The 13,314-nt window shown below is 39.9% G+C and overlaps 1 protein-coding gene across 2 annotated transcripts in view; it reads left to right on the top strand.

Annotated features, from left to right (window-relative positions):
* Positions 1-13,314, top strand: part of JMY (junction mediating and regulatory protein, p53 cofactor) — a 128,158-nt gene that overhangs the window by 49,793 nt on the left and 65,051 nt on the right. For both annotated transcript variants that reach the window (XM_027829003.3, XM_043546398.1), the window contains exons 3-4: positions 1,646-1,796; positions 9,005-9,174. In XM_027829003.3, the coding sequence (XP_027684804.2) occupies positions 1,646-1,796; positions 9,005-9,174 (321 nt within the window). The remainder of the gene's footprint in view (positions 1-1,645; positions 1,797-9,004; positions 9,175-13,314) is intronic.

The raw sequence follows: 13,314 nt of genomic DNA, 5'->3' as shown, positions 1-13,314 counted from the left end.
GTGCAATGGCAGTACACTGGTATTGCAGCAGGGCACAATATAAAGGCAAACTTGTATAAATAAAGATTTTATTTGTCCTGTAGAAACTCATAGATTCATAGGTACTAAGGTCTGAAGGGACCATTATGATCGTCTAGTCTGACCTCCTGCACAACGCAGGCCACAGAATCTCACCCACCCACTCATGCGAAAAACCTCACCTATGTCTGAGCTATTGAAGTCCTCAAATTGTGGTTTAAAGACTTCAAGGAGCAGAGAATCCTCCAGCAAGTTATCCGTGCCCCATGCTACAGAGGAAGGCGAAAAACCTCCAGGGCAGATTGGAAGAGGCCCTGGAGGAAAATTCCTTCTCGACCCCAAATATGGCGATCAGCTAAACCCTGAGCATATGGGCAAGATTCACCAGCCAGATACTACAGAAAATTCTTTCCTGGGTAACTCAGATCCCATCCCATCACAGGCCATTAGGCCTATTTACCATGAATATTTAAAGATCAGTTAATTACCAAAATCATGTTATCCCATCATACCAACTCCTCCATAAACTTATCGAGTTTAATCTTAAAGCCAGATAGATCTTTTGCCCCCACAGCTTCCCTTGGAAGGCTATTCCAAAACTTCACTCCTCTGATGGTTAGAAACCTTCGTCTAATTTCAGGTCTAAACTTCCTGGTGGCCAGTTTATATCCATTTGTTCTTGTGTCCACATTGGTACTGAGCTTAAATAATTCCTCTCCCTCTCCGGTATTTATCCCTCTGATATATTTATAGAGAGCAATCATATCTCCTCTCAACCTTCTTTTAGTTAGGCTAAACAAGCCAAGCTCCTTGAGTCTCCTTTCATAAGACAAGTTTTCCATTCCTCGGATCATCCTAGTAGCCCTTCTCTGTACCTGTTCCAGTTTGAACTTGCTACTGGTGGAAGAGTCAGCTGGGGAGGAAGAATAGTTAATGTATAGAGTACTGGACTGCGAAATTGGGTTTAATTTCTGGCTTGGCCAAAGACTTTGGGAGCTTGGCAAGTCAATTAACCTATTCTTTGTGTCAGGCATAAGGGGGGAATTGAACCCACATCCTAGAGTACTCTAATCAGTGAGCTAAAGGTTATAAGCTAGGCCTCCTCCCCCTCAAAATCCCTCCTTCAAAGCATTTTTTAAAATAGTTCTCTTTGGCTTTTGTCAAAATGCAAAAAATCTAAACAAAATTGTCTTGAAATGGGTTGAAACAGAATGTTTTGTTTCAACATTTACTAAAATGTCTTTTTTTTTCCTTTTTCTTTTTCTTTTTCTTTTTTTTGGTTTGGTAGACACTTTTGTGAACTCTACACACATTTTCTAACAGTTCAGGATCAACTGAAGCTGCAATTTTTCACAAATAAGTAATTTGCTGAAAAATTGTGCCTAGTTCTACCTCAGAATACAACTTGCATTGACTTCAGACTGCAAACCTTCATTGGTTGAAGCATTTAAGCTATTTTGACTTGTCGAAGGTGGCTTTGGTTGCAACGTAGTATGGGCTATTCGTTTACCAATTTGTTGTTTTGAGTTTCTATTCTCACAGTAAGAATGTTAGTGAGGCCCTACACTTGTTCTTTTTCAGCATAATTTAATTTGTTGATGTTAATGATGGACTGATTTATTTTCAGATCTCCATAGAGAATGATTACCTAGGTCCCAGGAGAATTGAGAGCCTACAAAAAGAAGATGCAGATTGGCAGCGGAAAGCCCACATGGCTGTCCTTTCTATACAGGATCTTACTGTTAAGTACTTCGAAATAACAGCCAAAGCACAGAAAGGTAACCATTTTCCACTGTCTTATTTTTTTCACATAAAGGTTATTTAAAATCGAAGTTGAATTTTAATAGTTCACTTCCCCCCTTTTTTAAAAAAAGGATCTGAGAAACTACAGGCCTCTTAGTTTGACCCTGGTTGTATGCAAGGTCTTGGAACAAATTTTGTAAGAGAAAGTAGTTAAAGGCATAGATGTTAATGGTAATTGGGATAAAATGCAACATGGTTTTACAAAAGGTAGATTGTGCAAGACCAACCTGCTCTCCTTCTTTTAGAAGATAACTGATTTTTTAGATAACGGCAGTGAAGTAGTTCTAATCTACCTGGATTTCACTAAGGCATTTGATAAGGTTCCACATGGGAAATTATTTGTTATATTGGAGTAGTTGGGGATTAGTATGAAAATTGAAAGGTGGATAAGGAACTGATTAAAGGGAGACTACAATGGGCCATACTGAAAGGTGAATTGTCAGGCTGGAGGGAGGTTACTAGTGGAGTTCCACAGGGATCAGTCTTAGGACCAATCTTATTTAACATTTTTATTATGGTACTTGGCACAGAAAGTGGAAATGTGCTAATAAAATGTTCAGATGACACAAAGTGGGGAGGTATTGCCAATATAGAGGAGGACTGGAATATCATACAAGAAGATCTGGATTCCCTTATAAACTGGAGTAATAGAAATGGGATAAAATTTAATAGAGCGAAGTGCAAGGTCATGCATGTAGGGACTAACAAGAAGAATTTTTGCTATAAGCTGGGTATGTATCAGTTGGGAGTGACAGAGGAGGAGAAAGATCTGGGTGTATTGGTTGATCACAGGATGACTATGACCCGCCAATGTGATGCAGCTGTGGAAAAGGCTAATGCAGTCCTAGGATGCATCAGGCCTGGCATTTTCAGTAGAGACAGGGAAGTGTTAGTACCACTATGCAAGGCACTGGTGTGACCTCATCTGGAATACTGTGTGAAATTCTGGTTTAAGAAAGATGAATTCAAACTGGAACAGGTGCAGAGAAGGGCTCCAAGATTATCCCAGTAATGGAAAAACCTACCTTATGAGAGGAGACTCAAAGAGATGGGCTTGTTTAGCTTAACCGAAAGAAGGCTGTGGGGAGATCTGATTCTCTTTATAAATCCATCAAAGGGATAAATACCAGGGTGGAAAAGGAGTTATTTAAGTTAAGCACCAATGCAGACACAAGAACAAATGGATATAAACTGGCCATCAACAAATTTAGGCTTGAAATTGGATGAAGATTTCTAACAATCAGAGGAGTGAAGTTCTGGAACAGCCTTCCAAACAGAGCAGTGGGGGCAAAAAACCTAACTGGCTTCAAGACTGCGCTTGGTAAGTTTATGGAGGGATGTTATGATGAGACTGCCCTCAAAGGCATGTAGCTGATCTGTGACTGATAGCAACGTCGCCAACGGCCAGTAATGGGACAGTAGATGGAGAGGGCTCTGAGTTACTACAGGCAAATCTTTCCCAGGTGTCTGGCTGGTAGGTGTTACCGACATGCTCTGGGTCTAACTAATTACCATATTTGGGGTCTAATTCACTGGGTTAGATTGGCAGAGATCCTGGGGGGTTTTCATCTTCTTCCGCAGCATGGGGCATGGGTCACTTGCAGGTTTAAACTAGAATAAATGGTGGATTCTCTGTAACTTGAAGTCTTTAAATCATGATTGAGGATTCAGTAACTCAGCCAGAGGTTATGGGTCTGTTAAAGGGTAGGTGAGGTTCTTTGGCCTGCAACGTGCAGGAGGTCAGACTAGAATCGATGATCACAATGGTCCCTTCTGACCTTAAAGTCTGTGATGTTGTGCTTTTCTTTCCCTTAGAGGAAACTAGAGCTTTTTCCCCCCACCCCCCCTTTCATCCTGTTCCTGCCTGTCCATCTCTCTCTTTAATCGGTCCTCCTTCTTGAACAACCACAATAGCAAACAAAAATGCCCCCTCAATGCAATAGTGTTTGTGCTCCTGCACAGCAGCACTTTTTGTGATTAGGCAACCCCCATGCAGACGAGAATTCCTACAGGATATTCTTCTTTTTCAGGCAGGTGGCAACCATAATATCAATTTTGTCTCACTCTTTCATCTGACTCAGCTTTTCTTGTTCCTTTCTCTCATCAGTTAGACCTTACAGAACTGTAAGAATCTCGTAAACCTATGTTATCTTGCTACACTACTTAGAGAATACTTTACCCAGGTTCATCTGCAAAAGGTATCTGCTGGATGGAAGTCTGGCAACTAAGGCCTTTTCTATATTAGAAAATGCACCAGTTTAACTAAATCAATTTAAAAGTCACTCTAGTTAAACCCTAAAGGAGACATGCTTAAATTGGTCTGACCCTTCCCTGTATTGATTTAGCTTAAGTCAGTATCTTACCAATGCAAGCTACACTGATTTAAGCAAGGGTTAAACTTGTTTAACTACAGTGAATTTTTAAAGATGTCATTTAGTTAAATAAGTGCACTGTGTAGTACAGACAAGACTTTAAGTCAGAAAGCATGTTAACTGATAAAGAAAAATGTTTTCCTGTGACTTACTTGCCATCAACGAAGGTGAAGTAGTTAGAATGGTCCCTTGAAAAAATGTGTTAATTACTTAACGTTAAACAATCTGTTCCACCTTGTATTGAGTTGTGACACTCTGAATAGGTTTCCCAGACCTGAAGAAGAGCTCTGTGTAAGCTCAAAAGCTTGTCTCTCTCACCAACAGAAGGTGATCCAATAAAATATGTTACCTCACCCACCTTGTCTCCAATATCCTGGGACTGACATTGCTACAACACTGCATCCATCCATCCCTCTGTTGTCTCTTGGCTTATATTTAGATTTTCAGGTCTTTTGGGCAGCTCTTTTTGTTCATATTTGTACAGTGCCTGCCACAATGGGGTCCTCATCTATGATTAGGGCTCCTAGGCTCTATGGTAATTCTAAGAATAATAAAAATAAGGACAGATTTTGTTACTGAGTGAGGAAGCAAGGTGTGAGTAACCATGTTACTAGCTTGCCACTCAAGAGCTATCCCTTACTGAGGGTACCACTGCTTTAAACACCTGGGCCCGGTTTTAGGCCTAAATTTCTTTGAGGATCTGGGGCCTGGAGACTGATTGCTTCATCTGTGAAATCCTGAATTTCAGCCAGTTTTGCTTAGCAGAAGTGTTCAAGTAATGTCATGTAATTGCCCTGCATAGTTTAAATCAGTGAATGGTTTTCTGTCTCAGCCCAAGTAGTGGTTGATGCTCAAGATAAATGAGTCCTAATCTTGATCAGGCAAGGGACTTTTGCTATCCTGGAAGGTTCCTGAAGAAGTTCTGTTTCATCTGGTTATGACCAGGTCTTCCTGTACTCTGTATGGTTAACTTGAACCTAATTCTGTAGCAAGGAGCCTGGATTTTCCAACAGCTTCAAATTTTAAAATAAAATGTTTTTGTTACGTTAAATACACAGTTTACAGTATTCACTATGGTGTTCAATTTAATATTAAAGTATAATTTTGTTGCCCCATAATTCTTAATTTTCTTAGTGCTGCAGATTTACACACAACTGCACTGTAGAAGTTGTTAAGGGTAGCTGGAGGCTTTGGTAGGTAGAAAATGACATTTGGGATTCTTAGCAGTTGGGAACATATGGGAGGCAGTTTAGAATTTTAGGCTAAACACATCAGCTGGATATTTCTGTTAAATCAGGAGCCTCAACCTGGAGGTCATAAATAAACATTGGGGAATTGCAGTTATGTTGCCCCTCACATATTGCTATTTGGGGGCAGGTGGTGGTTCCTTCTGGAGATAGTTTGTACCATTGTGCTAAAATGATTAGTAGTGAAATAATATCGGCATTTAGATTGCCATTATAAGGGCTCAAAGATAACACTCAATAGGTAGGTTTCAGAGTAACAGCCGTGTTAGTCTGTATTTGCAAAAAGAAAAGGAGTACTTGTGGCACCTTAGAGACTAACCAATTTATTTGAGCATAAGCTTTTGTGAGCTATAGCTCACTTCATCGGATGCATTCAGTGGAAAATACAGTGGGGAGACTTATATACATAGAGAACATGAAACAATGGGTGTTAACATACCTTAAATGATCACTCTCTTTACAGTGTGTATGTTAACACCCATTGTTTCATGTTCTCTATGTATGTAAGTCTCCCCACTGTATTTTCCACTGAATGCATCCGATGAAGTGAGCTGTAGCTCACGAAAGCTTATGCTCAAATAAATTGGTTAGTCTCTAAGGTGCCACAAGTACTCCTTTTCTTTTTACTCAATAGGTAAATGTGGAAGCTGACACTTATTTTAAAGATATTATTCAGGCTGTTTGCAGACTTGGGTCTCTCTATCATTCATTTGGAAAGTTTTCTTTACAACCAGTAAAGCTAAAATGTAGGGCCCTGGAAGTATCATAGAATCATAGCCCTGGTCTGCACTGGTGTGGGGGGGATCGATCTAAGTTACACAACTTCAGCTATGTGAATAATAGAGCTGAAGTCGCTGTACTTAGATCGACTTACTGTGGTGTCTTCACTGTGGTGAGTCTGCTGCTGCTCCCCTGTCGACTCCACCTGCGCCTCTTGCAGAGCTGGAATCGATGGGAGAGCGCTTGGGGGTCGATTTATCGCGTTTAGACTAGATGCGATAACTCGATCCCCGCTGAATCGATCGCTGCCCACCAATTCAGCTGGGAGTGTAGACATACGCTTAGATATGTAGGATTGGAAGGGACCTTGTAGGTCATCTAGTCCCGTCCCCTGCACTGAATCAGGACAGAGTATTATTTAGATCAGAGGTTTCTAGACTTTTCTTATTTTATACCCACTTCCAGATCAACCAGCTGCTTGCGTACCCCCAGTGATGCTGTGAATATAAGAAAGGTGACCATTTGTATCACTGTTGTTACCACTGTTACACAATTTCCATAAATCTGGTACAAAGTATGGCATATAAGGCATCAATGGAAAAGTTATGATTTGCTAAGTATGATTATCTTCTTTATATGCATGTTATCTTTGTATCTGAAGTTATGAATATTGGCTATGTACTTGTATCTTAAACATGTATTGTATTCGTGGGTGACTTTCCCAGATAGCTGTCTCGCCCTAATGTAAACCTATGTCAGAGGTGGTCAGACTGCCACTCGCGAGCTGCATGTGGCTCTTTTTACAGTTAAAATGCGGCCGCCCCTCCTCCCCCTTTCTCTTCGTACCAGACTGGGGCAGGGAGCTCAGGGTTTCAGCCCCTGGGGTTGGGCCTTCAGCAGGAGTGGGGCAGAAGCCCCGAGCCCCAGCAGGCACCTCCCATGTGTCTGAAGCCCTAAGACACTCCCCCCACCCCCGTCCCACCACAGGGCTGAAGCCCCAAGACCCCTGCCACAGGACAGAAGCCCCGAGCCCCAGCAGGTGCTCCTGGTTCTCAAACTTTTGAAGATTATTGTATGTGGCTCGGAGGGTCAGTAAGTTTGGCCACCCCTGAGCTATGTATTGATGGCCCATTAAGGTCACTCCACTCTCTCATATGGCCCATTGAAGAAACTCATCCCACTCAGCAGGTCTTCTTGTGGATGCCTCAGACAGTGAGGAGCCAATGGCCACCCCTTGTGATTCAGCAACACATATACAGACATGTGATATGTTAATGTGACCCCGGACTCCATCTTGGGCCAGTAACTTTCCATACACAGGCTGTGGGCTTTCTTTGGGACAGTAAATTTCCATGCACATGGCAAAGAATAGAAAAGACACATGAGACAACTCCATTTTGCTTCTTTCCTGCTCTAATTCTCTGTGCTGTGGATTTACAACTAAAAGGAGCATCTTGAACTATGGACTGAGGACCTTCCAATCTTTTGGAAGTTACTAGAGACTTTTGCAAGCCAGCAGTCTATTCCATCACTGCTACAAACCTGATATAAGGATTTTGTAATAATTTTTGAATGTATATGATCTGTTAACCATTTATAACTCTCTTCTTTTATTAATAAATCTTCGATTAGTTTACTAAGGATTGGCTGACAGCATGATATTTTAGTAAGATCTGAGATACATATTGACCTGTCAATAAGTGTCTGATCCTTTGGGATTAATAAGAACCTCACATATGGTGAAATGGGTTTTCAATAATTTCTCAATATATTAGACTTGGCTGTCTGGATGGGAGCCAAGGGCTGGAATGCCTAAAGGGGACTGCGTATTGGCTTCTGGTTAACCAGTGTGGTACTTCAGAAGCTGTTTTATTACTAGCTTGGTGAATCTAATTATAGAATATGCCACCAGCTTTGGGGATTGCCTGCTCTATTTCTTGCAGTCTTCCCTGAGTGTGGCATTCTCAGTGTGGTCCATCCCAGGCACCCTGTCGTACACACTTGCAGATCTCCCAGCTGCCCATGTCCCCTACCCTTCTCCGCACTGATAGTGTGTGTTTTCTTCTTAACACTACCTGTTTTTAGCCATTTGTCCATATTTCACTGTTACGTAGAGATAGAGTTATAGTGCGATGTAGGCAACTGAAAAAAAGCCCCTGACAAAGTTCTGAGCTCAGTTAGATTGGACAGTTTATGGGCAACTGAACCCAGACTGTTTGATTATTGGAGGTGATGGCTCTCTACATCAGCATCTCTGTATATCTGTGTTCTCATTGTAAACTACCGTATTTTATATAACACATTCCCACAGAGTTTTAAAGCTTTGTCTGGTTAGCCTATTAGGAAAATGCAGTAAATAAAATAATAAATCCACCATTATGTAATTTCTCCCACATACCCCCCAGAGATGTCTGAGGGAGGAGGTTTGCATGTTCTTGTTGTTTATTTTAAAGCCTTAGATTTTCTGTCAGTGGGTGGCTTTTGTGGCTGGAGTATGATGATAAACCTGGAAACTTAACATGGCGAGTGCCTCAAACAAAGTAAACAGAAATTTGAAACAAACTAGGGTTCTAAAATTTTACTAAATTTCAAACTGTCTGCAGTGGTCAGGAGCAGAAGTACAATGGAGACTGACAGTTCTGTGGAGATTATGTAGTTGCAGAAATCGTGCATCATGTTTAAGCTCTTGGAAACTTATTTTCATAATAGCTATTACTATTGCAGAAATTGTTGATGTGTTTATAGGAATTGTGATAGCGTTAACAAATTGTATATGAAATTTGACAGCACCTCAAATTTCGTGTATTTTATCTGTATTAACGGAGCTCTGTTTTTGTTTTACAGCTGTGTATGATCGAATGCGAGCAGATCAGAAAAAGTTTGGTAAGGCAGCTTGGGCGGCAGCAGTAGAACGTATGGAAAAGCTGCAGTATGCAGTTTCTAAGGAAACACTGCAGCTGATGAGAGCTAAGGAAATCTGTTTGGAGCAAAAGAAACATGCACTGAAAGAAGAGGTAATTTCTCATACAAATCTATTTAAAATTAAAAATATTGGGATTTGTTGTGAATTAATTCTGAGTTTAATTTTCTTAAAGATTTTTATCTAAACATTTATCAGGCTATTTACAAAAAAATCTCTAATTTTTTACCATTGCAGAGGGAGATGCTGTCATCAGTCTTGTTGGGCAGATGGCAGCAAGTTGCAATGTAGATATTGTATTGTACCATTTTCCTTCCATATTTTCCAGTACCCTGTGTTGTCTCCTTCCTTGTACTGTTTAATAAGCAGTCTAGAAACTCTTTGAGAAGACTCTTTTTAGTAATCTTAAAATTACTGACAATCTTAGTGGAGCAAATAGAATGGGAGTGTGGAGGGGAGGAGTAGGATCAGAAATCTCCTAGTGTATAATCTCAGCACATCATTGTTCCAAAGAGCTCTTGGAGGCCTGAGAGCAGCATTGGATCTACAGTGGCTCAATGTATATCAACATCTGAGATCCAGAAAAAGGTGACAGTCTACCCCCTCCCCCAACAAAAACAACCCACCAAAAATCACTGTCTATGGGGTGTGAGGGTGGGGGGAAATGATAGCATACTTGGTGAAAGCTGCAGAAGCAAGAAGCTTTGTTTTAGGTTTTCATTGTCTATGTGGAAAATTCTTGCTCCTTCAACTTTCATGAAGGATGTTACTCACTTTGTTTTGATGATGTTTGTGTGTTTTACTATAAATGACTAGAATTCTACTGAATTTCCAATTTGCTACAACCATGTATATGTAAACCTGCCTCTTTCTCTCTCAAGAAGTATTGAAGCCTGTTTCACTAGCCAAAATGATTCCAGAATCATTGAATCATATAAATGATTAATAGTGCACAAACAGAATCTTCTAACTTTGATTTCAACACAGAATTTTCCATGTGAACAAATCTCTATATTGTAAAATCATATTATCACTTTTATCACAAATTAGCGCATTAAAAAGATAAATACAAAGTAGCATTGTTTGGATGCCGTTTCTATGTTGGAAAGTGCAACAAACCGCTCCTTGGACTTAAACACTTATGCCTGATTTATTTTTGGCAAATTCAAATTTTTCTCCTCAGTTTTTGAATCCTTGCATCTAAATGGGCTTCTTATTGTGTGCTTTATCCACAAAACTTATAGTGGTCTCTGAAGCCCCATAGTGTAATCATGGCGTTATTACATGGTTGGCCAGGACCAGTCTGCTGCTTCTTTACTGTGGTAAAAACAGTCATACAGTATATCTATAGTCTGTCTGTCTATATGCATATGAGCTAGGGAATAGGTTGAGTAATTAATATAGCCCTTACATGCAACTTCTAGAGTTTTATTTATTTGTAACTATCTGTTGTATTGAGGGAATAGTAGGATAGCTGGCATGTAGCTGACTAATTCCTGTAAATCTCTATGGATAACTAAAAAAGGTTGCTTAAGGGATTGTGTCTTAACATTTTAGAAGTTGTGACTGGAAATCCTGTTAAGGGTGTTGTCCTTATAATATTTCTATCAACTTTTTCATCATAATGATACATTCTTTTCACTCTTCTTAAATAAACTAAATTAAAACAAAACTGTATATTGCCTTTTCCTATATACAAGTTGGAAAAAGAGCACTCCAATTCCACAAAGATATCTGTTGAAAAAGCCATTTTAGAAAAGGTGATAGCTGTTCAAATTGACCACGTTCAAATAAGCCACTGTTGAAGGTAATGCAGTCTCTGCTTTTAAAGCCTTGCCTAAAATAGCATCATCAGTGCAGGGAGCTGGACTAGATGACCTCTAGACGGCCTTTCCTGCCCTACATTTCTGTGATTAGGGCCATAATACACCACTGATGCAGCTCCACTCGTGTTAGCCTTGGTGGAAGCTGTACTGTGGTAAGGGTTCATGGATTTTTACCACCATCTATACCTCTGCTTCCATTTTTGCTACATTGGTGGAACCTTACCAGTATTGAATTGTGAATACTTATTTGCCAGTGTATCCACAGTCTTGGAATTTATTAATCAACACCTGGGGCCTCTGAATTGGAGACAAAGGGACAAGCTAGTCTTTTTTTGTTTTTGTTTTCACCTCATAGTTAAAGTGTAACCCTTTTCTGTTGTGGTCTGTAAGAATAGCCACATCTTTACATAACTAAATTTCTGTTTCTGCATTGTAGCTCCTAAATTCCATCTGTGATTGCTGTGCTCATGCTTTGTTTGAGAGGAACTATGTAAAGAGTCATCAGAGGTAGACCAGATTCCATTTTATGGACTGGTTGCCAAGTCTTGTCATCATGATGGCAAACAGAAATGTATTAAATCACAGTGAGCGCTCCCTTTCTCTATACATACGTAAAATTGTTTGGATACATGGAAGTGTGTTATTGGTCAATGCATTTCCACCAGTGTCTCATTGCAGACTTTTTACTTGTTGCTGAATTCCATAGACTTGACCTGCTTTGTAAATAGTTTGTTTATAAATCTGTTACAAGATTATTTATAAATAGAGAACATTGCATCAGATTATTTATAAGATCCCTCACCAAAGACTCCTAAGCAAAGTAAGCTGTCATGGGATAAGAGGGAAGGTCCTCTCCTAGATTAGTAACTGGTTAAAAGATAGGAAACAAAGATAGGAAACAAAGGGTAGGAATAAATGGTCAGTTTTCAGAATGGAGAGAGGTAAATAGTGGTGTCCCTCCCAGGGTCTGTATTGGGACCAGTATAATTCAACATGTTCATAAATGATCTGGAAAAAGGGGTAAACAGGGAGGAGGCAAAATTTGTAGATGATACAAAATTACTCAAGATAGTCAAGTCCAAAGCAGATTGTAAAGAATTAAAAAGGGATTTCACAAAACTGGGTGACTGGGCAAGAAAATGGCAGATGAAATTCAATGTTGATGAATGCAAACCAATGCACATTGGAAAACATAATCCTAACTATATATATAAAATGATGGGGTCAAAATTAGCTGTTACCGCTCAAGAAAGAGAGCTTGGAGTCATTGTGAATAGTTCTCTGAAAACATCCACTCAATGAGCACTGACAGTCAAAAAATCGAACAGAATGTTGGGAATCATTAATTAAGGGATAGATAATAAAACAGAAAATATCATATTGTCTCTCTATAAATCCATTTTGAATACTGTGTGCAGATGTGGTCGCCCCATCTTAAAAAAGATATATTGGAATGGGAAAAGGTATGGAAAAGGGCAACAAAAATTATTAAGGTATGGAACAGCTTCCATATGAGGAGAGATTAATAAGACTGAGGCTTTTCAGCTTGGAAAAGAGATGACAAAGGGGAGATATGATAGAGGTCTATAAAATCATGATTGGTGTGGAGAAAGTAAATAAGGAAGTTACTCCTTCTCATAACACAAGAACTAGGGCCACCAAATGAAATCAATAGGCAGCAGGTTTAAAACAAACAAAATGAAGGATTTCTTCACACAACACAGTCAACCAGTGGAACTCCTCGCCAGAAGATGTTGTGAAGGCTAAGACTATAACAGGATTCAAAAAAGAACTAGATAAATTCATGGAGAATAGGTCCATCAATGGCTATTAGCCAGAATGGGCAGAGATGCAAAACAATGCTTTGAAGTGTCCCTAGCCTCTGTTGTCAGAAGCTGGGAATGGGTGACAGGATGGATTACTTGATGAGTCTCTATTCTGTTCATTCCTTCTGAAGCACCTGGCATTAGCCACTGTCAGAAGACAGGATACGGGCTAAAGGGACCATTGGTCTTGACCCAGTATGGTTGTTCTTATGTCCATCCAAAAATGTACAAATCAGCAAAGCAAAAGGTGAAAGCAACAGATATCTTTTTAAAAACCTTGCAAGATATATACTCTGTAGATTATTGACACATTACATGAAAGCAAAATCATTTCCTTTCTTTTCTTTCATCCTGGCTGATGGGGAATGCTGTTTGTCTTTTCATGCCCATTAAGATGTTGGATGGGAGGGGGAACTCGACTTATTTGTGGGAGACTGGTCTTTTCAGTCACCTTCTAGATTTTTATTTTTTTAAAATCGTTTTTAAGTTCCCTACTGCATAAAACTGTTACCAGAGATCTCCAAAGGCTAGTGATATGCTCCTGGTCTTTTGGCTCACCCAGTGCCCTGGCTGACCACAGCA

This window comes from Chelonia mydas, chromosome 5 (genome assembly GCF_015237465.2).
Source record: "Chelonia mydas isolate rCheMyd1 chromosome 5, rCheMyd1.pri.v2, whole genome shotgun sequence".
Lineage (NCBI taxonomy): Eukaryota > Metazoa > Chordata > Testudines > Cheloniidae > Chelonia > Chelonia mydas.
Note: the sequence above shows the minus strand (reverse complement) of the source record. Positions and strands in the feature narration are given on the sequence as shown.